The sequence below is a fragment of the Camellia sinensis genome, chromosome 1, assembly GCF_055761805.1.
Source record: "Camellia sinensis isolate YWXY chromosome 1, ASM5576180v1, whole genome shotgun sequence".
Lineage (NCBI taxonomy): Eukaryota > Viridiplantae > Streptophyta > Magnoliopsida > Ericales > Theaceae > Camellia > Camellia sinensis.
In genome coordinates this window covers 173434667-173458431 of record NC_138961.1, presented here as the reverse complement: position 1 = coordinate 173458431, position 23765 = coordinate 173434667, and the positions used below count along the sequence as shown (strand labels likewise).

Sequence of the window (23765 nt, the reverse complement as noted above, 5' to 3'; positions counted from 1 at the left end):
CTTTTTTTGCTGAAATCTCATTTTGATATCAATCTGGTGCAACGGTTGGAGCTTGAAAAAGTAGGTTTTTCATCAAAATTTGAATTTGATGCTGGGTTTGGTTCACCGTTGGAGATGGTCTTACATGTTGAATCTAATACTAGTAGATCTTATTTGATTGACATGATTGATAGTGAAAAGATAAATAATCCCATACATTCGTGCAGGATTAGTTATTCAATTAAATTAGTGAAATAATCATTTATTATGTATTTATTTTATTTTTTTCTTTCATACTAGAAATTATGATTTTTAACCATTCTCAATATTAAAAATTTACCAATTTCGTCATATTTTATAATTCAATTAATAAAATTTATAATCAAATATAAGATTGTGAAGTCATGATTTAATAATCTCAATTCTATATTATGTTATAGTATGTCTTTTTATTCATAATCTCATCTAAACAGATCATTAGACAAATAAACATGACCAAAAAGGATTAAGGAGAGAATCCAGGTGGGAATCTAGCAATTCCTATTTTATCGGAGGTATCCGAAGAGAATCCAGAGATTCCACTTTACAGTATAGACACCATGTGATCGGAATTATTAGACACATTAATTGCGGACTGTCCCAAAATTCTTGCTACAGTTTTTATTGGTCTAAATCTTACCACCGTTTCTATTTACTTCCATTAAAAGCAAAAGAAAGGTTACTCCCACCGAATCAAGATTCTCCTTAATTTCTCTTTTTAATTCTCTACTTGATAAGTTATTAGACTCATTTTTAGACTTAATTTTGATAATTTGGTTCGTTCATATTTTAAGATTTATTGAAAATATTATACTTATAAAAAATCAAATTAATCGAATATCAAAAATTACATATTTGAATCATCAAACAAAAAATTATTTTTTTAAAAAAAATTAATAAATAATTTTCTAAATACATATTTTTTTGATATTAGATTAATTTTTTTACAGATATAATATACCTAACAAATTTTAAAATATAAACGGTTTCCAAAAATGAATCCAATCGCCCAGCAGATAGGAAGTCAAGGAGAGTTTAGGGAGAGGATCTTGATTCCTGCCCACTCCTAACGCGTTTCCTCGCCGTTACCTTCCTTCACGCTTCAAAAAAAAGAAAAGAAGAAAAAAAAGACAGCAAAAAAACAGAGGATTGCTTTGAAACAGAGAGATGGTGATGATGATGAAATCAGAGACGTTGACGCTGTTATTGGTGAATCTGGCTGGGATTATGGAGAGAGCCGACGAGTCTCTGCTTCCTGGAGTCTACAAGGAAGTCGGTGCGGCTCTCCACACCGACCCAACTGGGCTCGGCTCCCTCACTCTATTCAGATCCATAGTACAGTCGGCTTGTTACCCACTCGCCGCCTACCTCGCTGCCCGTCACAACCGTGCCCACGTCATCGCCCTCGGCGCTTTCCTCTGGGCCGCCGCCACTTTCCTCGTCGCCATCTCCTCCACTTTCTTTGAGGTACCCCCCTCTCTCTCTCTCTATATATATATATATATATGCATAAAATGGTAAGTATATATTGGTAAACAAGTTTGATTTAGTGAAATGGGGATGAATGAGAGATGGTGTTTGAACTAGTGTTATTGTGGACCTGGTCAATTGTCAGGGTTTTAGGGTCACAAAATGTGGTTGTGTTGGAGTGAAATTGAGTATCTTCAAGATTAGATATGTAGATCTGTTGGGGGGAGTGTTGAGTGGGATTGGTTTGGAGAACTGGGAAAATGGGTTTTTGTTGGGATTTTGGGAGTTGGTGGGTTTTAACGTGGGGTTTTGGTCTTGTGAAGATCTAGCTGCAATCCCAACCAAAACTAATGAATTAACCAGTTGCAATTTAAGCAAGGAACATGGCAAGTGGTATGTGTTCCATGTGTTATAATAGAGCGGTAGAATTGCTTACATTGATGTAGCTAGCATTGTTGAATTTGTAAAAACCAGGCTGCAAAGACTTGTATTCTTCTGTCTCTCTCTCTCTCTCTCCCTCAAAGCCACATGAAAAGGGAATTATCAGGTTTCGGTCAAAATCAGGATTTTTTTTCTTTTTTTCTTTTTGGGTGATTATATTATATGAATAATGGGAAGGATTTCTTGATTTACATGCTGAAATTTTTAATAGCTCTATGAAAAGAAAATACACCCATTTTAAGTTCTAGTGAAACTAAACTGAACCCGTATTGAACACTTGGTTAAGTTGTGTTTGGGTGGGTAATTTTTTGGGTTATGAGCCGAGTTATTGTGTGTTAAATGATCTATCTAGGAATAGGAAGGAGAAGAACTCCATATAAGTTTGGTTTCATAACCCTTAGGTAGTGTTTTGTTCATTAGAATGAATCGGAATGGAATGATCATTCTATCAAAATATTCATTCCTATGTTTGGTTAAACTAAAAATATAATGACAAATGCATTACAAACGGGATCGTATTTCACTATGTTAAGGGAATGATCATTCCCTAAGAAAGCCTAAGGAATTGCCATTCCATCTCATTCCAATGCACCAAATAGAGCACTATTGTTGATCTATGCATTATTTATTATCAATGGTGACAATCGTAATTTTTATGCTCTGTTTGTATTTGTGAATTTGAAATGCATGGATTTGACATTATTCATTCAAGGATAAAGTAAGTAGAATAACTCAAATTTAGATTTGATAGTTTACCCAAATATGTGAAGATTAAATTAAAGAGCTTGATCATAGTGGATTTGAAATACCTATGCAAAAGTAATTATTTAAAATCATGCTAAGGATTCCCCTTTTAGGTACAGAGATGCAACTAAAATATATCTTTTCTAGTTTTTCTATCTGTGGTAGCCGAATAAATGAAATTGAGTCCTGGGCTGGCATAGTACGAGTCGGCGAAGTACGCCGAATCCATGGTCACAAACAAGTTGGCCATATCAGGTCCAGTGGGCCAAAGCCGAATGAAACCAGGCTTAAAGGGCCATCTGAGTCAATTATTCCATGGGCTATATAGAGGGTCCATGAATGGGGTCAAAGCCCAACAGGGAGCAGTGGGCCCTTGGAGGGTCACTAGGGAAACAATATAAAAGAAAAGAGAGGAGGACAGAGGTGGGGGATATATTTTTTTTTCTGTTCTTGGACAATAGAGTATTCCTAAAACCATCACACCACAATTGGCGCTGTCTATGGAAATACTAGAGCTTGTTCATGACAGACGTAACAGATGATCCTCCATTGGTGGCTGACGATGTTACACCAAGAACCATGCTTGGTCCGGAGAACATCACCGCAAAAAGAGCTTTGAATTTCGACGCAGTAACTCAGTCTTCACCTTCAACCTCGATGCAGCAAACCATGCAGACGATAATGGACCAGGCAAAATGAAAATTGGCGCCGTCTGTGGAAATACTAGAGCTTGTTCATGACAGACGTAACAGATGATCCTCCATTGGTGGCTGACGATGTTACACCAAGAACCATGCTTGGTCCGGAGAACATCACCGCAAAAAGAGCTTTGAATTTCGACGCAGTAACTCAGTCTTCACCTTCAACCTCGATGCAGCAAACCATCCAGATGATAATGGACCAGGCAAAACGAAATAACGACTGGAAGAGATGGTGGTTGACAACAAACAATTACGCAAAGAGCTAGCTTTGGAATTAGCCAAATCTTAGCAAACCACACAGCATCTCGAACGAGGTCGGTCGCTGGAACAGAAGAAAGATAATCCACGACGTCGACATCGGAGGCACGATAGTAGCACCGCCTTCGACTCATCAACTCAAGAGCCCAAAAAAAAGGAGTGTATTAGCGCTTTTAGCTCATCTAAAGGGAGTCCATACATGCGCTACAGACAAGGAAAAGGTGACGATTCAGATGAAGAAGATAGACATAATTCTTTTGCACGACGAATTGCAAGGGTCGTCCTGTCTAAAAAATTCAAGGCACCGACGTTTACGTTGTATGACGGTAAATCAGATCTTACGGATCACATTCGCCATTACAAGCAGGCAATGACGTTGCACGCTGACGATGAGGCGCTTATGTGTCGCATGTTCCCAAGCAGCCTGGATCCGTTGGCAATCCGGGGATATTATAAACTCGAACCAGCCTCAATCAAAAGTTTTCATCAGCTCCAAAAATCCTTCCGGGCAAGATTCATCACCAACAAGGTTCAGCCAAAGCAAGCCAACTCACTCTGGGCGATGCAAATCAATCCGGAAGAAACTCTCCATGAGTATTCAGCGTGTTATTGGGAATGTTTCAACCTGGTTGACGACGCCAGCAATGATTCCATGGCGATCACTGCCTTCAAGATGGGTTTACACCCTGACAGTCCGCTCTGGAGCTCATTGACAAGGCGACCGCCTAAAACTGTGTAGGCCTTGATAAAGAAGGTTGAGGAGTACTACAAAGTGGAGGATGATGCACTCTGCGTCAAAGCAAGTCAGAAGGTCATGGAAACGGCGGCACCCACCCTGGTGTAGCCGATAAGTGTAGTCTCGCCACAAGGGAGCCTGAGCCATGAAGTAGGCCAAAACGAGAAAGTCGCCAAGACAGCCGCCGATCGAGGGAGCAACGTTCATGCCGATCGAGCAAACAATATCAGGTGGAGAGCAGGCGCCCCACGCGGTCTGACAAGAAATATACCGAGTTGACCGAGCTAATCAGCAAAATACTACCCAAAGTTCAGCACCTACCCTTTTTTAAATGGCCGACCAAGATGATTGGCCCCCCCGACGCAAGGCGAAGGGATCGGCAATGTGATTACCACAAAGACCATGAGCACTAAACCGACAGATGCTACGCCTTGAAAGATCATCTCGAAGAGTTAGTGCAAGATGGCCGACTAGGTCAATACCTCCCACGAAAGGTCAATGCATCCAACACAGTAGCCTTGTGCCCGGAGTCACCACCACTGGGAGTAATTCATATGATTTATAGTCTTCCATCACCAAATAGCGTCCATGCGATTCAGTCTCAGCAACCTCAACCATGCCCATCCAAGCCGCTCACACCAGCTAAACGGCCTTATTCAACTGGCAAGATTAGCTTTGACGACACAGATTTTGAAGGGTTGGTCCTTCCCCATGACAACCCTCTCGTTATCGAGTTATGTGTCAACAAATTTGTTGTTGAATGCATTTTGATAGATCAGGGGAGCACATTAGAGATAATGTACTACAAGACGTTTCTTAAACTCGGCTTCACAGTATCAGACCTCCTGCCGACCGAATACCCCATGTTCGGCTTCAACGCGAATCCCGAATACCCTCTGGGCAAGGTCAGGGTCGCAGTGCGTGCAGGCACTAGGACACTCGACGTGGAGTTTCTGGTTGTAAAACTTCCATTGTCATACTGTTAGAATATAATAGAATATTATAAATTTGTGTTTTGTACAAATTAGAGTCCTATTAGAGGCATGATTGTGTTATTAAGTTAGAGTCCTGTTAGAGACATAATTGTATTTGTATTTTCCTTTTTGGTTTAGGATTTAGGGCTATATAATCTACGATCTGATTGTAATCTTTGATACATTGAATTTTGCATATACAGAAAAGTTTTCAGGATTCTTACATGGTATCAGAGCTTGGTTCGAATCCCTAATCTGACGGATTCGAAACCCTAGCAACCATCTCTGTTCGTTTTCGTCTGGTTCGAAATCAACCCATCCATCGTGATTCGTCTGTTCGTCGCATTCCATCTGGGTTCAGGTCAAGACCCATCGTCACAACCTGCTGGTTGTCTGTTTCTGCCTCTTTCGTGCCTTGCGCGATGGTCTGGTCTGCTTCTCTCCTCACAAAGGTCTGCTTACTGGTTCTTATATAATTTTGGGTTGATTCGTCTCGCTCTGTCTGTGGTTTGTTGCTACTTTGCTGGTTGCTTTGTCGCATCTGCTGGTTGCTTCGAAGTGATCTCAGTGCTTCTCTTTCTCTACATGGGATTTCTAGCTATTAGTTCTTGACTTCTAGAAACTTTTTGTTTGAGTTACTGAATTTTGGAAAATCTGGTTCTTGGTTTATTATATCTTGACTCATCTGATAGTAGCTTTGGTATCTCTAAACTGGTTGTCAACAAGTCTGGTTATTCTGTTCAAAAAAAAAAAAAAAAAAAAAAAAGAAGGAAGAAGAAGTAGTCTGGTTATTACTCTTTTACCCAAGGTTCTCAGAAATTATAATTTGATCCCAAAGTTTCAAGTTTCTTGGTTCTTTAGTATCATCATGTCGGATGATAAAATTCAGGCTATCAGCTGTAGGCTCACTGGTGCCAATTATGGTTATTGGTCCATTGTTATGAAGAATTTTCTTACGGGTCGAAAAAAATGGGGTTATGTGTCTGGGTCTATACCACGTCCTTTGGATCCAAAACAGGACAATTATCTAGCTGCTTGTGACACATGGGATTGTGACAATGCTCAAATTCTGACTTGGTTTCATAATTCTGTAGAAGATCGCATTGGAATGATGTTCTCCAAATATCCTACTGCCAAAGAGGTGTGGGAATACTTATTTGGTGTCTATCAACAGTCTAACTTTGCCAAACGGTATGAGTTAGAGTCCGCTATTCAGCATGCTCGTCAGCGGGATAAATCTATTCAGGATTTTTATGTTGAGATGACGGGTCTCTGGGATCAGCTTGCTCTTATGGAACCTCCTCGTCTTACAGCCCTCGATGCTTATGTGCAGTTTAGGGAAGAGGGTCGTTTGGTGCAATTTTTAACGGCTCTCTCTCCTCAGTACGAGGCTATCCGCGGTGGCATCCTTCACCGTTCTCCTCTCCCTTCTGTGGATGCTATTGTTCGTGAGCTTCTTTCCGAAGAAACACGTCTCAAAACAACCAATCAGACTGTGTCTCCTTCAGTCTTCTTAACACAACCACCCCTATTGGCACCTCCATCTGCGTCTCCGCCCCAGTCTTCTGTCAAACCCACAAAGGGGCCCTTAGCATCAGATGAGTGTGCTTTCTGCCATCAAAAGGGTCACTGGAAGTACAACTGTCCTAAGAAGAACCGTCAGTCTGCTCAATCATCTCAGCCACAATTCCGAGGTCCTGCTCCGAGTACTTTTCACCCTCCTGCTGCTTATACTTCATCTGCTCCGGCTTCTGATCCTAACTTGGCTTCCTTGAGTGCTCAGGTTGCACAACTTCAGCATATCTTGTCCACCTCTCAGTCATCCCCATCTGCCTCCGCTCTCACCTCTTCTCATTCAGGTTTGCTTGGGTCCTCTTCAGGATCGGGTATCCAAGAAGCAGATTGGGACCGGCCGTAGAGTTGGAGATCTCTATGTGGTGGAACGCCTGCATCTTCCTCAGTCTACCTCCCCCGTTGCACTTTCATCTTTTCAGTTAGATTCTCAGTCGAGTCAGTTATATCTGTTGGGTCTGTTATACTGTCTGCTGTGTCTGCAGTCTCTATTCCGTCCGTTTTATATGTTTCTCAGTTATCTGTCAGTTTATTATCTATTAGTCAACTGGATGCCTTCTGAGATTGAATCTGAATCTGAATCTGTCTCTGACTCTGAAACTGATGTTCTGGATGCCTTCTGAGATCGAATCTGCATCTGAATCTCACACTACCGCTCGGTTTCAGTTTCTTCTTAGCAAACTCTCAGTGTTTTCTGCTAAAACACCTTGAGTTTGAGTGGGGGTGTTAGAATATAATAGAATATTATAAATTTGTGTTTTGTACAAATTAGAGTCCTATTAGAGGCATGATTGTGTTATTAAGTTAGAGTCCTGTTAGAGACATAATTGTATTTGTATTTTCCTTTTTGGTTTAGGATTTAGGGCTATATAATCTACGATCTGATTGTAATCTTTGATACATTGAATTTTGCATATACAGAAAAATTTTCAGGATTCTTACACATACAACTTGATTATGGAAAGAACTTGGTTGCACGCAATGCAAGCCATACCAAGTAGGGATGGCAATGGGGGTTAATGGAGTGGATATTAATTCCCCATCCCCATTCCCCTATAATAAAATTTTCCCATTCCCCATTCCCCATGGGTACCACCCTCCCCATTTCTTAATGGGTATGGATTTTCTCCAACCCACTTTAATTCCCATTTTTATTTTATTTTTATTTTTTATATTTAATGTTAACAACTACTTTTTTTTTTTTTTTAAGGTTCACAACAAAAGCTAAATATACCTTCAATCTTTTTTCTTTCTTTTTTAATATATTTAATGTTAACAAATTTTTTTTTTTTAAAGGTTTTAGCTAAATATACCTTCAATCTTTTTTCTTTCTTTTTTAATATATTTAATGTTAACAACTTATTTTTTTATTTTTTTTTAAGGTTCACAACAAAAGCTAAATATGCATTCAGTCTTATATTATTTTATTTGGTTCAACAACAAAATCAAATACATATTAATTAATTAATTAAAAAGTTTGTTTTATAATAATCAAATATATAATTTTGAGACAATCAAATAAGTTTTAGTAATTGAAAAAAAAATGTGGAAGAACGTGGAATAAAAAAAAAATTACATCCATCTCTCTCTCTCACTCTCACTCTCTCCCCTACATGTTATAAGAACCTGATTAAAATGTTATAAGAGCCTGTTTGAAGAAATAAAATGTGAAAGAACCTGTTTGAAGAAAGTGTTATAAGAACCATATTAAATTGCATCAGGGCATAAATAAGGAATTGTTTGTTGATTTCTTAGGCACAGACATTTTAGACATTAAACCATGTTTCTCTTAGCAAATTTGAACCATTCATTTTAATTTATTCAAAATCTAATTATACCTTTTAACAAATCTGAACCACTCATTTTAAGATATCTATGCCTTACCACACCCAATCCATCCTTCATCTTCTTCCTTTAGTCCCTCACGAATTTTGTTGTTTGTTACTTTTAAAAAATAAAAAATGTTTTTTCAATTAAATTTTTACTAATTTCACAACACCATCACCACTATTCTCACCTTCACTGTCACACTACCATCACCATAGCCACTACCATCATCACTGCCGCCATCACCCCACCACTATGTCACAATCTCTACTTTCACCTTCGTTTCATCACCACAACCACCAAATATAAAAAAAAAATATTTTTAATTTTTTTTATAAAAAATATTTTTCATCAAAAAATATTTTCTATCTAAATAAATGAAGCATAACATTGGGAAACAAGCTGATTTCAGTTAAATCTGTTCATAACTAAGAAAAATTCTTTTATTTTAAAAAAAATTATTTAGTAAGACTTTGTATCCCTTTTTTGTTTTTCCAGCAAATAAATTTTTGTACCCATCCTTTCTAACCAATCACGACTCATACTTGTTTCGATTCTCTACAATTTTCTTATTTTCAAATACATTCATATATATATATATATATATGTTGTATAAATTGTGTGATAACATAAAACAAATAGATTCATACTTGTTAATTGAAATTCAGAACAAGCAAACCATTCTGAAAATTACAATAAATAACAAAATAAAATAACATAGAAAAGCGAACCGAAACCTACACTAGACATTGCCTTTAATTTTTTAAATAAATTTAAAAAATTCTAGATATGCATAAAATTTGACAAGAATAATGTGACAATGTTAATTAATGTGTATTTGATTTTATTGTTGAGCCAAATAAAATAAAATAAGATTGAATGCATATTTAGCTTTAGTTGTGAATCTTAAAAAAAAAACAAAAGAAAAAAAATTGAATGTATATTTAGCTTTGGTTGTGAATCTTAAAAATTTTTAAAAAAATGGTTGTGAACCTTAAAAATAAAAAAAAATAAAAAAGAGATTTGATGTATATTTAGCTTTGGTTGTGGATCTTAAAAAAAAAAAAAAAAAAAAAGAGTTGGTTGTGAACCTGAAAAAATAAATAAATAAATAAAAGAAAAAAGATTGAATGTATATTTAGTTTTGGTTGTGAATCTTAAAAAAAAAATATATATATATATATATATGAGGAATTAGTGGGTACCCATCCCCAACCCATCCCTTATGGATATTTAAAGAATATCACTTACCCTACCCAATGGATAAGAAAAAAAGGAAAAAATTCATGTATTTGGGTTGGGTCTCCATGGATACCCACAGGGTAGGTTATCTATTGTCATCCCTAATACCAAGTACTTATCATCAGTTACTTCGCTTCCCAACGCAACACGACATTGAGCAGATTCGTGGTTCTCAGAAGTCGGCGAAGGAGTGTTATCTTATAGCTTCAGTCAAAAAGCCAAAGGAGATGGAAGTAAATTCAATTGAAATTTCAGACTGAGAAAGCCTCGAGGACGTCGGGAAACCTCCAACCGATAAGGTAACCAAGGATCTTGATCAGATCGGACTTGCAAATGAACCAAACAAGTTCTTCCTGATCGGGACACATCTCAACGCCGACGACCGCCAAGAGTTGATTTCATTCCTACTCGACAATATTGATGTATTCGCCTAAATGCCTTACGAGATGCCGGGTGTAGACCCCAACGTGGCATAACACCATTTGAATGTAGACCCAACTACTAAGCCTGTTGTCCAGAAGAAGAGCCGCCGATCCGCAGCCGAACATACTTTAGCCGTTGTTGCCGAAGTCGACAAACTTCTGGAAGCCGGTGCGATCCGCGAAGTGAAATACCCCACCTGGCTATCCAATACAGTTGTCGTTAAGAAAAAAAACGGATCCTGGCGTATCTGTGTGGATTTCACGGACCTCAATAAAGCCTGTCCCAAGGATTGTTTCCCTCTTTTCAGAATTAACCAACTGGTCGACGCAACTGCTCATCATCAACGTATGAGCTTCCTGGACGCATACAGGGGTTATCACCAAATCGCCGTGCATCCCGAAGACCAGGAAAAAATCGCATTCCTTACCCCGAAAGGCACTTATTGTTATAAAGTCATGCCCTTCGGTCTGAAGAATGCCGAGGCAACTTACCAAAGGCTTGTCACTACAATGTTTAAAGAGCACTCGGCCATACCATGGAAGTATATATCGACGACATGGTGGTAAAGTCCAAAGCAAAGCATACCGCGAGCACTTATTTCCGACAACGGCACCCAATTTGACTGCGCTGTCTATCGCGAATTGTGCAGCACATATGGTATACGGCCGTACTTCTCACCAGCTTATCGGCAGAGCAACGGCTAGGCTGATACCACCAATAGAGTGATCCTAGATGGAATCAAGAAACGCCTAGAAAAGGCCAAAGGTAAGTGGATTGAAAAACTGCCCAGTGTATTGTGGGCTCATCACACCACGCCAAGGCGACCTACCGGCGAAACTCCATTCGCCTTGTGTTTCGGTACGGAAGCCATTATTCCTCTTGAAATCGGCCTGCCTACTTTAAGATCAAAGGCATTTGACTCGGGGCAACATGATATGATGTTGGCCTTAAGACCTCAATCTGATTGAAAAACGTCGTGATCGAGCTCTTGTGCATATGGCACGATACTAGCAGTAGCTTGCCAAATCGTACAACCAGCATGTGCAGCAACGCCGATACACCCCAGGCGAATTGGTTCTTAAGAAGGTGCTTCCTGCCACTAAAAATCCGGCAGACGGCAAACTACAAACTAGGCCCCAACTGGAACGATCCTTACCAAGTTAACTCAATTGCTGGGGCAGGAGCATATCGGCTCTCGGATATGGCGAGCAATAAGCTTCCCCAACTATGGAACGCGACTCACTTGCACAAATTCTACCATTAAACAACATCGAAACCAACTTTTTGTTATGATGTAATGACTCGGTTTCTTTTCCACAAATGTATCTTTACAGTTCATCAATGAATCGAGTCTTTTCCGCAAATGTATCTTTACAGTTCAATAAATCTTCATGGCTCATATTTGCTTGAATGATTGACCGAATAAGCCTTCGAATTCGGAGCATCCTTTGTGCTTGGCACAATTGGCCAATGCAAAAGACTCCGAATTCGGAGTGCCCCTCGTGCAAGTCACGATCGGCTGAATAAGCCTCCAAATTCGGAGCGCCTTTTATGCTTGGCACAATTGACCAATACAAAAGACTCCGAATTCGGAGCGCTCCTCGTGCAAGTCACGATCGGCCGAATAAGCTTCCGAATTCGGAGCGCCCATTGTGCTTGGCACAATTGGCCATTACAAAAGACTCCGAATTCGTAGCGCCTCTCGTGCAAGTCACGATCGACCGAATAAGCCGCCGAATTCGGAGCGCTCTTTATGCTTGGCACAATTGGCCAATACAAAAGACTCCGAATTCGGAGCGCCCCTCGTGCAAGTCACGATCGGCAATAAGCCTCCGAATTCGGAGCGGCCTTTGTGCTTGGCATAATTGGCCAATACTAAAGACTCCGAATTCGTAGCGCCCCTCGTGCAAGTCACGATCGGTCAAATAAGCCGCCGAATTCGTAGCGCCTTTTGTGCTTGGCACAATTGGCCAATACAAAAGACTCTAAATTCGGAGCGCCTCTCGTGCAAGTCATGATCGCCCGAATAAGCCTCCGAATTCGGAGCGGCCTTTGTGCTTGGCCCAATTGTCCATTACAAAAGACTCCGAATTCGGAGCGCCCCTCGTGCAAATCACGATCGGCCGAATAAGCCGCCGAATTCAAAATACCCTTTTTGCTTGGCACAACTAGCCATTACAAGACTCCGAATTCGGAGCACCCCTTATACAAGTCACGATTAGCCGAATAAGTCCCAACCATGAGCCAAGTTTGAATGCATAATTGGCGTCCTGTAATCAGCAGAATGCCATGTCATGGTCAGGATTGGATTTTTCCGAACTAATTATAAAAGATAATACAAGTGACATCGTATTGTATGAAAGAAACAAACACTTAGTATTAAAGTAATTCGAGTTTTACTAGAACAAACGGCAATAGGCATTAAAATTACAAGAAAAACACAATACTAAACTATTTCATCCCTATCATTCGCCTCCTCTTCATCGTCAATCTTCTCGGCATCATATGCTTTGAATGGAAATTCGTAATACAGGGACGACGAGGATCTGAAGAGCCTTAAGGCATCCGTGTTTGAAACCGTAGTTCTCGCAGCGACAAACATCATTGGCCAGCTTTTCCTTGGTTTTCTCGATACCGACTTTTCGACCATCAAAGAAGCCTTCCTCATACGCGCGGGATCGTATGGTCTCTTTGGCAAATACGGCGGCCGTGTCCCAATCGGCTTTAGCATGGTCTATCAGCCGCTGGTTTACTCTATCGCTAACAGCCATATTCGCCGACCTTATGGGCGCCTTCTCGGCGCGACATTCCAAATCTCGAATCCGCCCATCTTTTTGAACAATTTCTTTTTGAGCGGCCCGCAGTCGCATGACGGTCTCGTATGCTCAATAGAGTCCCTTGATCGACCCATGGACTCCGTCTCTAAACACCTCATAGTCACTCCGCCCGATCATAGATTGCTGTACCTCAGGCGGAAATATTTGATGAGTAAAGTCCACCGCCACATTGGGATCGTAAATGATCAAGTTTGCTTCAGTCATGGGCTTATTGCCAATAAACAAAGCGAAACTAAGAGGACGTGGCGATCTGCTCGGCTCCTGTCGAACGGACGCCCGTGCACCTGCCACCCTGTCGTTGCCTTTTTGTTGTGACCCGCCTCTGGGCGATTTCTTCACTTCGCTCCTCCTTGGAGACTTGCTTCGTCGATGAGGTGAATGTCGTCTTCCTCGTTCCTCCGACGCCACAGTATTCGCACGGGAAGCTGTTCCACGATCCATTTCCTTTCCAACTCTGCTAAACTTTTTCCCTCACCTTTACTGTTGAAAAATAATCTGCCAGACATACGCTCACACTTAGTAATTGCGCAGATGCTTTCGCCTCTTCCCCTTGACTCGCTGCTCACTACGGCTAGATACCCCTTTTGTGGGCTGCTCAAGGGCTATTTAATGATGCCCGCTTCATTAATTACGTGCACTACTAACGATGCGCTCGCAGTCGCTGCCGTCGCCGCTGATAATTGGCCAAATTAAGTGAAAATAATCTCATCTGGCCGAATTATTCTGCTGCCCCACTTGATCATGGAGGCCATGTTATGTAGTCGGCGTAAATCTCATGCTCAATTGGGGTAAGGGCAGATTTTTCATCTGCTCGGCTCATTCATTTCTGGCCGAATTATTCTGCTGCCCCACTTGATCATGGAGGCCATGTTATGTAGTCGGCGTAAATCTCGTGCTCAATTAGGACAATGGTAGATATTTCATCTACTCGGCTCATCCATATCTGGCCGAATTATTCTGCTGCCCCACTTGATCATGGAGACCATGTTATGTAATCGGCAGAAATCTCATGCTCAATTGGGGCAAGGGCAGATATTTCATCTACTCGGCTCATCCGTATCTGGCCGAATTATTCTGCTGCCCCACTTGATCATGGAGGCTATGTTATGTAGTCGGTGAAAATCTCATGCTCAAATGAGGCAAGGGCAAATATTTCATCTACTCAACTCATCTATGTCTGGCCGAATTATTCTGCTACCCCACTTGATCATGGAAGCCATGTTTATGTAATCGGCGTAAATCTCATGCTCAATTAGGGCAAGGTCAGATATCTCATTTACTCGGCTCATCCGTATCTGGCCGAATTATTCTGCTGCCCACTTGACCATTCGCCGCAGTTCATTTTTTGCTTTAAGCATTACAATAAGTTCATTACAATAATTTCAAACACAAATCATTACTATGATTTCATTTGTATACATACATCACTTCTCAAAACTGGTATTTTTCATTCATAAACTGTATACGAACAAAGTATTATTTTATCAATGAAAACCGTCCTAAATATAAAATATTACTAATGCTATATTAACAACTACAAATAAACAGCAAAAATAAGCAAACTATTGTCAAACACCTTCAAAATCCTCTTGGTCCGATTCTAGAGGTTCAACCTCCAGCTGCTCATACGGAATCGGCAGATCAAGAGTCACTTTGGCAACCGCCAAAGCTTTAAGCCAGCCATGCTTGAAGCCTCGGTATTCGAACTTCAATGCTTCATCGGCATATAATCTTTTGGCTTGAAGTTTGCAGGCATCAAACGCCTTGGCTGCATCCGCTTCCGCTCGCTCTTGGGCCTTATTTGTCTCCTCTAACTCGGCCATTAATTTCACATTCTCCGCCTTAGCTAACTTTAACTCACCGTCCATACTGGTAGCCCTTTCCTTGGCGCACCTGGCTTTCTCTTTTTCGGCAACAGCCTTCGCCCGCTCATCTTTTGCCTTCGTAGCTTCGGCCTTCGCCTTATCTGTCACCGTTTTCAAATCAGCCATCGCAATCGCAGCCTTATTTCTTTCATCTTCAAGTTGGACTTCGATCACGCCGAGTTTCTCTACGGCATCATAGTGATGACGGCCAATCTCCGTTATCCTGCCCGCCGCCTAAACAAGTAAAACAACAACCACATTAGTAAACATAAAAACGGCAGAACAGATTAACTCAAGTGCTTACCAGTATAGCCGACTACGCCACCAAAGCAATAGAGACGACGTTCGGCTCGGCACGGAACATGGCTTTCTCCGACAGAAGTGAAAACGCCGATGCTACACTCAGAGCCACAACGGGATCTTTAATGGCCGACCCGTTGGACAGAACCGGCGCATTTTTCATCCTTGGCTGGATGACGAACGGCTCGGCCGAATCCGGAGAAAACGCCTCCAGCCTTTGCCGTTTGTCAACCGATTCTTCTGGCGATTTGGCAATCAATTCAGCGGGGCGCTTTTCGTCCCTTTGATCGATTTGATTAGAGCCCGAGGTCTTCATTGGCTGACGATCAGGGACTTCGTCAGCCACGATTAATTCTTGAGTTGTAACAACGGCAGCCAGAGAGGGAGTTTCTAAGCTCCCTCCATTACCACTGGCTCTCCTCCGTGCCGTCATCTTCTCGGCATTTCTTCTCCTAGCGAACTAGGCAAGCGACTCTCCGCCTATTTCTTCAAGGTCGGCTCCAAGCAAATCTCCTAATTCGGAAAAAATGTCCTCTGGAGAAGTAATCTCCACTCGGCCTGAAGTAGAGGGTTGGCCGTTGCTCCCTTGGTTGAGTTGCTCAAAGGCCAACTCAACTTCTCTATTCAGCTCTTGTTCTTCGAAACGGATCCCCTGTCTAGCATCTTCCGCGTCTGAACTCTCTTCTTCTAAACGACCCTCCGGTCTAGCCTCGTCGGCGTCCGAACCCTCAAGACCGATGTCCCTTAAGCTCTTAAAGCTGGGGCTTATGAGTGTCGTGAGATGCTGCTCTTCTCTCGGCACGGGGATATGAGCTGTCACCAAAAAGGTTGCGTAGGTTGGGTTATATCTTAACAGAATATGCGCCGCGCGTCCTTGGGTTGAGAGGGAATGAAACCCCAGTAGCGCAGAACAGTCCTAAGGAAGGGGTGTAAGGGGAAACGAACCCCACCCTCAGCAATTGACCAGAGAAGGAAGATTATGGTGTTTGCATCAACCCTTTCCATGTCAACCACACTGTCTGCTACAAGGGACAGGTGGATGTCGTCGGGGATCGAAAAGTGACGACGGAAGGCGGCGACTCACTCCTCAGAAAGGAGAGCTTTCAAATGAGTCGCCATTCTAGACGGGATAGAAGATAAATAAAAATGCACAAAGGGATTGGAATATGAACAAAAGATGAAGAGAGGGAAAGACTTACAGACCAGAACGAGGAAGCAAAGTGAAAGAGCGATATGAAGCAAAGTCAGAAACACAGGAGTCTTGTGAGGGAGGAAGAACGGTATGAAGAATGCGAAGGAGCCAAAATTCAATACGTACTATTTTTTTAAAAACGCATTAAATGAACGTCAAATTACGAAGGGACGGGAAGTAATGATGACCCCAAATTGCGACTAATCTGACGCATCGCCGTATTTCCGACTTCCAAGATTTTTAGTCGAAATATTCAAGAAAACTGACCACGCCAAATAACGGATGTTAATCGGATGTTCGGGGGGCAATTGTGGTAGCCGAATAAATGAAATTGAGTCCTGGACTGGCATAGTACGAGTCGGCAGAACACGTCATATCCATGGTCACAAACAAGTTGGCCATATCAGGTCCAGTGGGCCAAAGCCGAATAAAACCAGGCTTAAAGGGCCGTCTAAGTCAATTATCCCATGGGCTATATAGAGGGTCCATGAATGGGGTCAAAGCCCAATAGGGAGCAATGGTCCCTTGGAGGGTCACTAGGGAAACAATATAAAAGAAAGGAGAGGAGGACAGAGGTGGGGGATATTTTTTTTTTCTGTTCTTGGACAATAGAGTATTCCTAAACCCATCACACTACACAATCTATCTATAATAGGTAACTCTCTAATAGTTTTATAAAATCCAACCGCAAATCCCTTGATTTGAAATCCACATCTATCCAAACGCAGCCCTAATGAATATACATCTGCATATTGTTGTTTTAGTTGAATGATTAGGCAAGAGGTGTAATGTATATGGATAAGCAATAAATGTAGTACATTACTTATGGTTTCTTGATTTCTAAGTCCAGTTTCAACCTTTATAACTCAAACATAATCATAACATGAGATACACATCTCAACTCAACAAGCTATGTTGCAGCAAACAAGTCCTAATACCCTTTGCATAAGTAAACCAAGTTTTCATAAAATTAGAGCCACTAATCCTAATTGAAAATCTCATTTCAGGATTGACATTCTGTAGATTTTCAGGTAATGTTAAATAACGTTGGGGAGAGACTTGAGATTTTTTATTTGTAAATTTGATGCCTTTTGCAACCCTTGAAATGTCAGTATCTGTATAACATTGTACTGTTTTCTTTCACACAATATATTGCATCATCTAATGCTTAATTGTCTTTACTGGTAATTCAGGTGGCAGTTTCAAGAGGTTTGAATGGAATAGGACTTGCCATAGTCACACCAGCCATTCTGTCGCTAGTTGCAGACTCAACTGATGAGACCAACCGTGGTATGGCTTTTGGATGGCTACAATTAGCAGGAAACTTTGGCTCAATCATTGGTGGGCTTTGTTCAGTGCTGATAGCCTCAACATCATTCATGGGTATCGCTGGTTGGAGAATAGCCTTCCATCTGGTTGGGCTAATTAGTGTTATAGTTGGTGTTTTGGTTCGCCTCTTTGCCAATGATCCCCGCTTTTCTGACGGTAATGCTAAAGCTCAAATTCCAAATAAACCCTTTTGGTCAGAAATGAAAGACCTGGTTAAAGAAGCAAAATCAGTAATGAAAATATCATCTTTCCAAATAATTGTGGCCCAAGGTGTTGCCGGATCCTTTCCTTGGTCAGCTTTGTCATTTGCCCCTATGTGGTTAGAGCTTATTGGTTTCTCCCACAAGACAGTGGCAATACTCTGGACCCTTTTTGTTATGGCTGGATCACTCGGTGGTCTATTTGGAGGAAAGATGGGGGATATCCTTGGCCAACGCTTTCCAAATTCTGGGAGAATAATTCTGTCGCAGATTAGCTCTGTTTCAGCTATCCCTTTAGCTGCAATACTGCTGCTAGTATTGCCTGATGATCCTTCTACAGCATTCATGCATGGTTTGATCATGTTCATCATGGGGTTATGCATATCCTGGAATGGACCGGCTACAAACAGGTACATATCTTCAAAGTTGAATATATATTTTTCCTCGTATTTGTGGTCTAACAGAAGTGGAGATGTGAACTTTGTTAAAGGTCTAGTATTTCACAATGACACTTGATTAGCATGGATGAACATTTTTACCTTGCACCTCAAGGGAACTTTGAATAGACTGAAATTTGTTAATGTGGATTTATTTTTTATTTGTTATTTATTTTTGAAAGAATGAATATGATACATCACTAAATTTTCAATGTTTAAACCCCCCCCCCCCCCCCCCCCCCCCCCCCCCTTCACTTCCTCTTCAAGATTTGTTGGAGAAGTAGATATACAAATGCCAACTTAAGGAAATACTCTATGGTCTTATTTATTTGCACTTTGCACCAAGTGGAAATTATAATCTCCAACATCACCAACTTTGCGTGTAGTTCATATAAGCACTAATGGGAGAGAGAATCAAGGCCCTTTCTTGAACAATCTTCAGCGTTTTGGAGTTTAAAAAGTCTCCTATTTTACATATGTTGTTTGGGTAACTGTAGTTTTGTTGACTATGGTTTAAATTCCATGGTAGCAATTTGTAGGTACATGTTCAGCTCCAGCATGTGGCATTACCATGTCATCTACAAGCTAGATTCTCCAAGGAATCTAGTGTCATGTGTCAGCCTCACGGGGTGACATGTGGGCATAGGGGTGAGATATGCACTCAATGCCCTAGCCTCTAGCCTAGCCACTTAAGAGCAAGCCCCAAGGCCATTTTTGAAGCACCCCCTCAGTTGGGCTGAGGATCCTTCACTATAATGTGCCACCCCCTCCGATTGTGATCAGTATATTCAGTATTCCCTTTGGCTCGACCAAGCTATTCTATTTGAGTACGCTTTCTCTTATAATTGAGCTTTGCAATATAAGGGTGCACTCGTACTTTGGCTGATCACTTCCCTCAATGGCATCCATTGTCTGCCTAGCTTGCCTATAGTCTCTGTTGAGTGGTACCCCAAATGTTCAGCACACTTGGTCCCCGTAAGAGCATCCTAGCATTACCATGATCACCTAGGCTAGGATCTGGGCCAAGAAACCCCAATGGAGATCGCTAGAGGCTTATGGCTATAGGGCCAGAGTTAAGGGTTCGTCAAGGTACCTCATCACCCCCTTCCTTCAGGGAGCTACACCTTGACTTGTCTTAGAGAGAAGTTTTGATCAACAGACGAGTCTCCATAGAATGTGTCACACCTATCACTGCAGTGTTGTAGTGCACAGGGCCAACCCAATAGTAAAGCCATTATGGCCATTGCCAAAGCCCCCAATTGAAGGAGGCCCTATATATAGACAGGTTGGGAACAACAGAAATTTTTAACCACCGTTGCTACTGTTGGTTTCAAACTTATGACTAGAAAAATTAAATAAAGGCACACTAACCACCAGGCCATAGCTTCACATGGGATGTTGTAAGATATTTTTTACTTATGTAAATACTCTTGAACATGTAACTTAAAAATAAGGGCCCTATATAACGGACCTCCATGCACACATTATGTAAATATTCCTGTCCATGGCTGAGTTGTCTCCATGGTTTAGTTTACCTATATAAGGGACCTCCATGCACACGTTGAAGGATCTTCAACTATCCTTTGTCTCACCTCCACCCCCGGGCTCTAGCCTGTGCTGTCTCAGTGCCTACCATCTTACTAAAAGGCTACCTCCATACTATCTTATCCCCATCCCTCCATCCACAAAATCTAATGTGCTACTATTTGGAAATATTTTTGTTTGGGTACAAGTTAAAGTTGTCGTGCCATAGTTTTTCTTACTTTCTAAGGGATTGAATTTGAAACATAGCAGCATTTTTTCGAATAAACATGAATGTAGTTACTTGTTATGAAAAACATTTTTTCTTGATAGATACTTTGCTTGAGCTGATATTAACATACTGTAGATGGTTGTTGCTATTAAGGGCACTGAAGCTAGAGATCCTTGTGAAACGGTTCGGCCAATAGGCCCAAGCTGGAATCATTTTGGGCCAAAAGGACACTTGTTCAAAGTTTAGCTATCTATCTATCTGTTTGAATATCGCCTATCTATTCAAATATCAGATATTTGTACACGTGTCACTTATCAATCCAACTATCTATTCAAATGTCCACTTATTTGTACACGTGTCACCTATTTGTTCAACTATCTGTTCAAATCTGTACACATTTCACCTATCTGTTCAATGTCACCTATCTATCCATCTCATTGCCACTAGCTACCGTCGCCGGCGACTTTCCAGCCGCTTTAATGTGTGTCCTTATCACAAAATAAAAAATAAAAAAAAATTAAACATTGGAGTAAATAATATATGGCTCCATAGGAATGGATTTTTCATCAATTAATCCTATTTTAAATTGCTATTCTGATTATTTTGTTCACATTTATCCAATGCACTTTTCCAAAAATGTACTTATTAAGTGGTGAGGAAACTATAAAAACAAGATCAATAAAAAAGTGAGGATGGACAAGAAGAGTCATCCAGTTATAACTTCAAACTACTCTAAAAGATGAAATTCGTGATTTCAGTCCTTGCAAGTTGCAAGTGTGTGATAACAGCATGAATCAAAGTTAAAGTGCAATATGGTATATTCTGGAGTTAACATGACCAATCTAGTATTCAGTTGGCATGAAACAGTGATATTACAAAAATTAATACATTTATTTAACTCAGGATTGTTGACATATATGCAGTCCAATATTTGCAGAGATAGTTCCTGAGAGATCTCGAACAACCATCTATGCTTTGGATCGATCTTTTGAGTCTATACTATCTTCATTTGCTCCCCCTGTAGTTGGGATTCTGGCTCAGCATGTTTTCGGTTATAAACCAATTCAAAAAGGCTCAACAGACTCGGAAGAAATTGAAACAGATAGAGAGAATGCCGCACCACTTGCCAAGGCACTTTACTCAGCAATTGGTATTCCATTTGTGATATGTTGCCTCTTCTACTCTTTCCTCTACTATACTTATCCAAGAGACAGAGAGCGGGCAAGAATGCATGCTTTAATAGAGTCAGAGATGCAACCAATAGAGAATCCTCCTTCTGAACAAGAATACTCTCAACTTCATGTTTCGGGATTAGATGAGCTACAAAGAAAGGAAAGAAGTGTGATTCAAATGTATTATGAAGGAGAGGAAAGCCTTAATGTTGACGAGAATGATGAGAAGAGATTGCTTTCCTGTGAGCTGCCACTGTCAGATAATGGCAAATCATAGAAGCTGGTTCACACAAGCTGGACAACCACTTACCATGTGTAATCAAGAATAGCGTTAACCAACATGATTTTCCCAAATTCGGTATGTGCTTACAAGAGCCCCTTCTAAGTTTATAATCAAAGTTTGTTTGTGTGTTGTTGCCTTCTATTTACTCACACTCTACCTTAGAAGTAAGTTGGTATGACATATAAAAAAAAAAAAACTAAAAACTAATCTAAACCTCAATGAATGTACAAGTTGTACACCATGGTCCATTTGTGTTATTATTACTTTAATCTTGTGATAAATGGATGACAAAAAGTTGCTCAGCTTACTGTGAATTTCAGAACATCCTATGACATAAATCATATAGAGTTTTATTAATTATTAACTAAAATACTGAAGGAAGGTTCATATTTCTATCCAAATCAAAATTTGGATGGGATGTTCAAAATAGTTTGTTTAACAGACTGATGAGAAACATTATTCTCTCTGAATGGCCAAAACATATAAACATTACCTAACAATACATTCATAACTTGATCTGCTCAAACATTGTAAATGTCCAAGAACCTATTGTAATGTTAATTTATTCTAGTTCTGGTTGCTTATCCAGAGATGGAATAAACACTTCTTAACATTACCCATCTGCCGAAGCATAACTTATTTCATCAACCTTGGGTTCCTCCTTATCTGCTGTAGTTTTGACTAATTAATTTACCTACCTTGATCTAGTCATATATGATTTCAATACGTCTAAAAAACCATATGCTTTTACTGTTTTGCAGGAAAAATTGTCGACGACTGTATTTCATAAAGATCATATTTAGATATATTTGTTTACAAAATCATTTTATAGTGTTGTATTCAAGTTTTTGGATAAGCCCATTTTGTTTGTGTAGTAATTAAGTTGAGTCTGTCAATTGAAAGCTTGAAGGATATTTGGTAGGATTTCATGGTCATTTGTTTGCAATTCTTTAATGTTGCTCCAATTTAATATTCTTACATTATAGAGCATGATTTGAGTCTTTAAATCCATGTAAAATTAGATTGTAGTAACTCTATTCTGTGAAATGCCCGAGCCAAGCTCCAATGATGATATTTAACATCAAATTGCCAAATCAGTTTTGAATGTAATCTGATGCACTATGCATTGCAAATTATTAACCATAAGCATTGAAAACTCTGTTTGCTGAACTATGTAGTAATTAGTATTAAATGTGATATGTGATGTAACAATCACAGAACTTATAAGTACTTTTTTAAACAGTCGACATCTGATTTTTCCTTTTTCATGGTTTTAACCAACATAAGTTCCTAATTCTAATCCTAGATGTTCTGGACTACTTGCATTCCTGAAACAATTGCATCTTTTGTTTCAATTACTGCCATAAAATCCATGCTAATTTAAGTTCTGACGTTATTGACTCTGAGTCAATTCTAAATTAGACATCATAAAGTAAATCGCGCAATTTTTTGTTTTTGCTTGTGTTCTTTTTTTGTTTTTGTCGAAAGCTGCTCATGTTGATATATATCCACTTTCTTTCTTGATAGGTAATGGAAGAGGAACCTCGGCTTCTGCATTACCACAACACCCAAAGCACCAGTTCATTTGATTTTTCATACTTGCTTCTCTATCTCTTTTACATATTTTCATGCCCAGAGGGATTGATTGGTTTTACTTCTATAATGATCTTGTACAAACTTGTACATAACACACAAAGGTATAATCAAATTACATTTTTATAGAATAGCTTAGAATTAGCTGCAATTTGTGAATGTGAGACTGGATTATGGGTGTATGGAGTTAATCAAGTTTTTTTTTTTTTTTTTTTTTTTTTTTTTTTTTTTTCCAAAAGAAAGATGAGTTAATCAAGTATGGAACACTGATTCTTGTTCCTTTTTCCCACATTTGGTACATCAAATGAGGGTTAGAAAGATGGTTTTATTAGAATGCTTGTTCCAACATTTGGTTAGAATGGTAATTCCATTCCCTTGTGAAATGAACTGACTGATGA

The 23765-nt window shown here is 40.1% G+C and overlaps 1 protein-coding gene across 2 annotated transcripts; it reads left to right on the top strand.

The window, feature by feature from the left end:
* The first annotated feature begins 896 nt into the window (after nt 1-896).
* Nucleotides 897-23498, top strand: LOC114291080 (uncharacterized). 2 transcript variants are annotated; one of them, XR_014341290.1, is made up of 4 exons: nt 897-1485; nt 17794-18539; nt 21243-21849; nt 23302-23498. XR_014341290.1 is itself a non-coding variant. In XM_082889171.1 (3 exons), the coding sequence occupies exons 1-3, from the start codon at nt 1186-1188 to the stop codon at nt 21766-21768; spliced, it is 1572 nt and encodes a 523-aa protein (XP_082745297.1). In that variant the 5' UTR covers nt 897-1185; the 3' UTR covers nt 21769-21850. The 2 variants fall into 2 exon arrangements, 1 of the variants encoding a protein (XP_082745297.1); XM_082889171.1 differs by lacking the exon at nt 23302-23498 and having other exon boundaries at nt 21243-21850.
* Nucleotides 23499-23765: the final 267 nt, after the last annotated feature.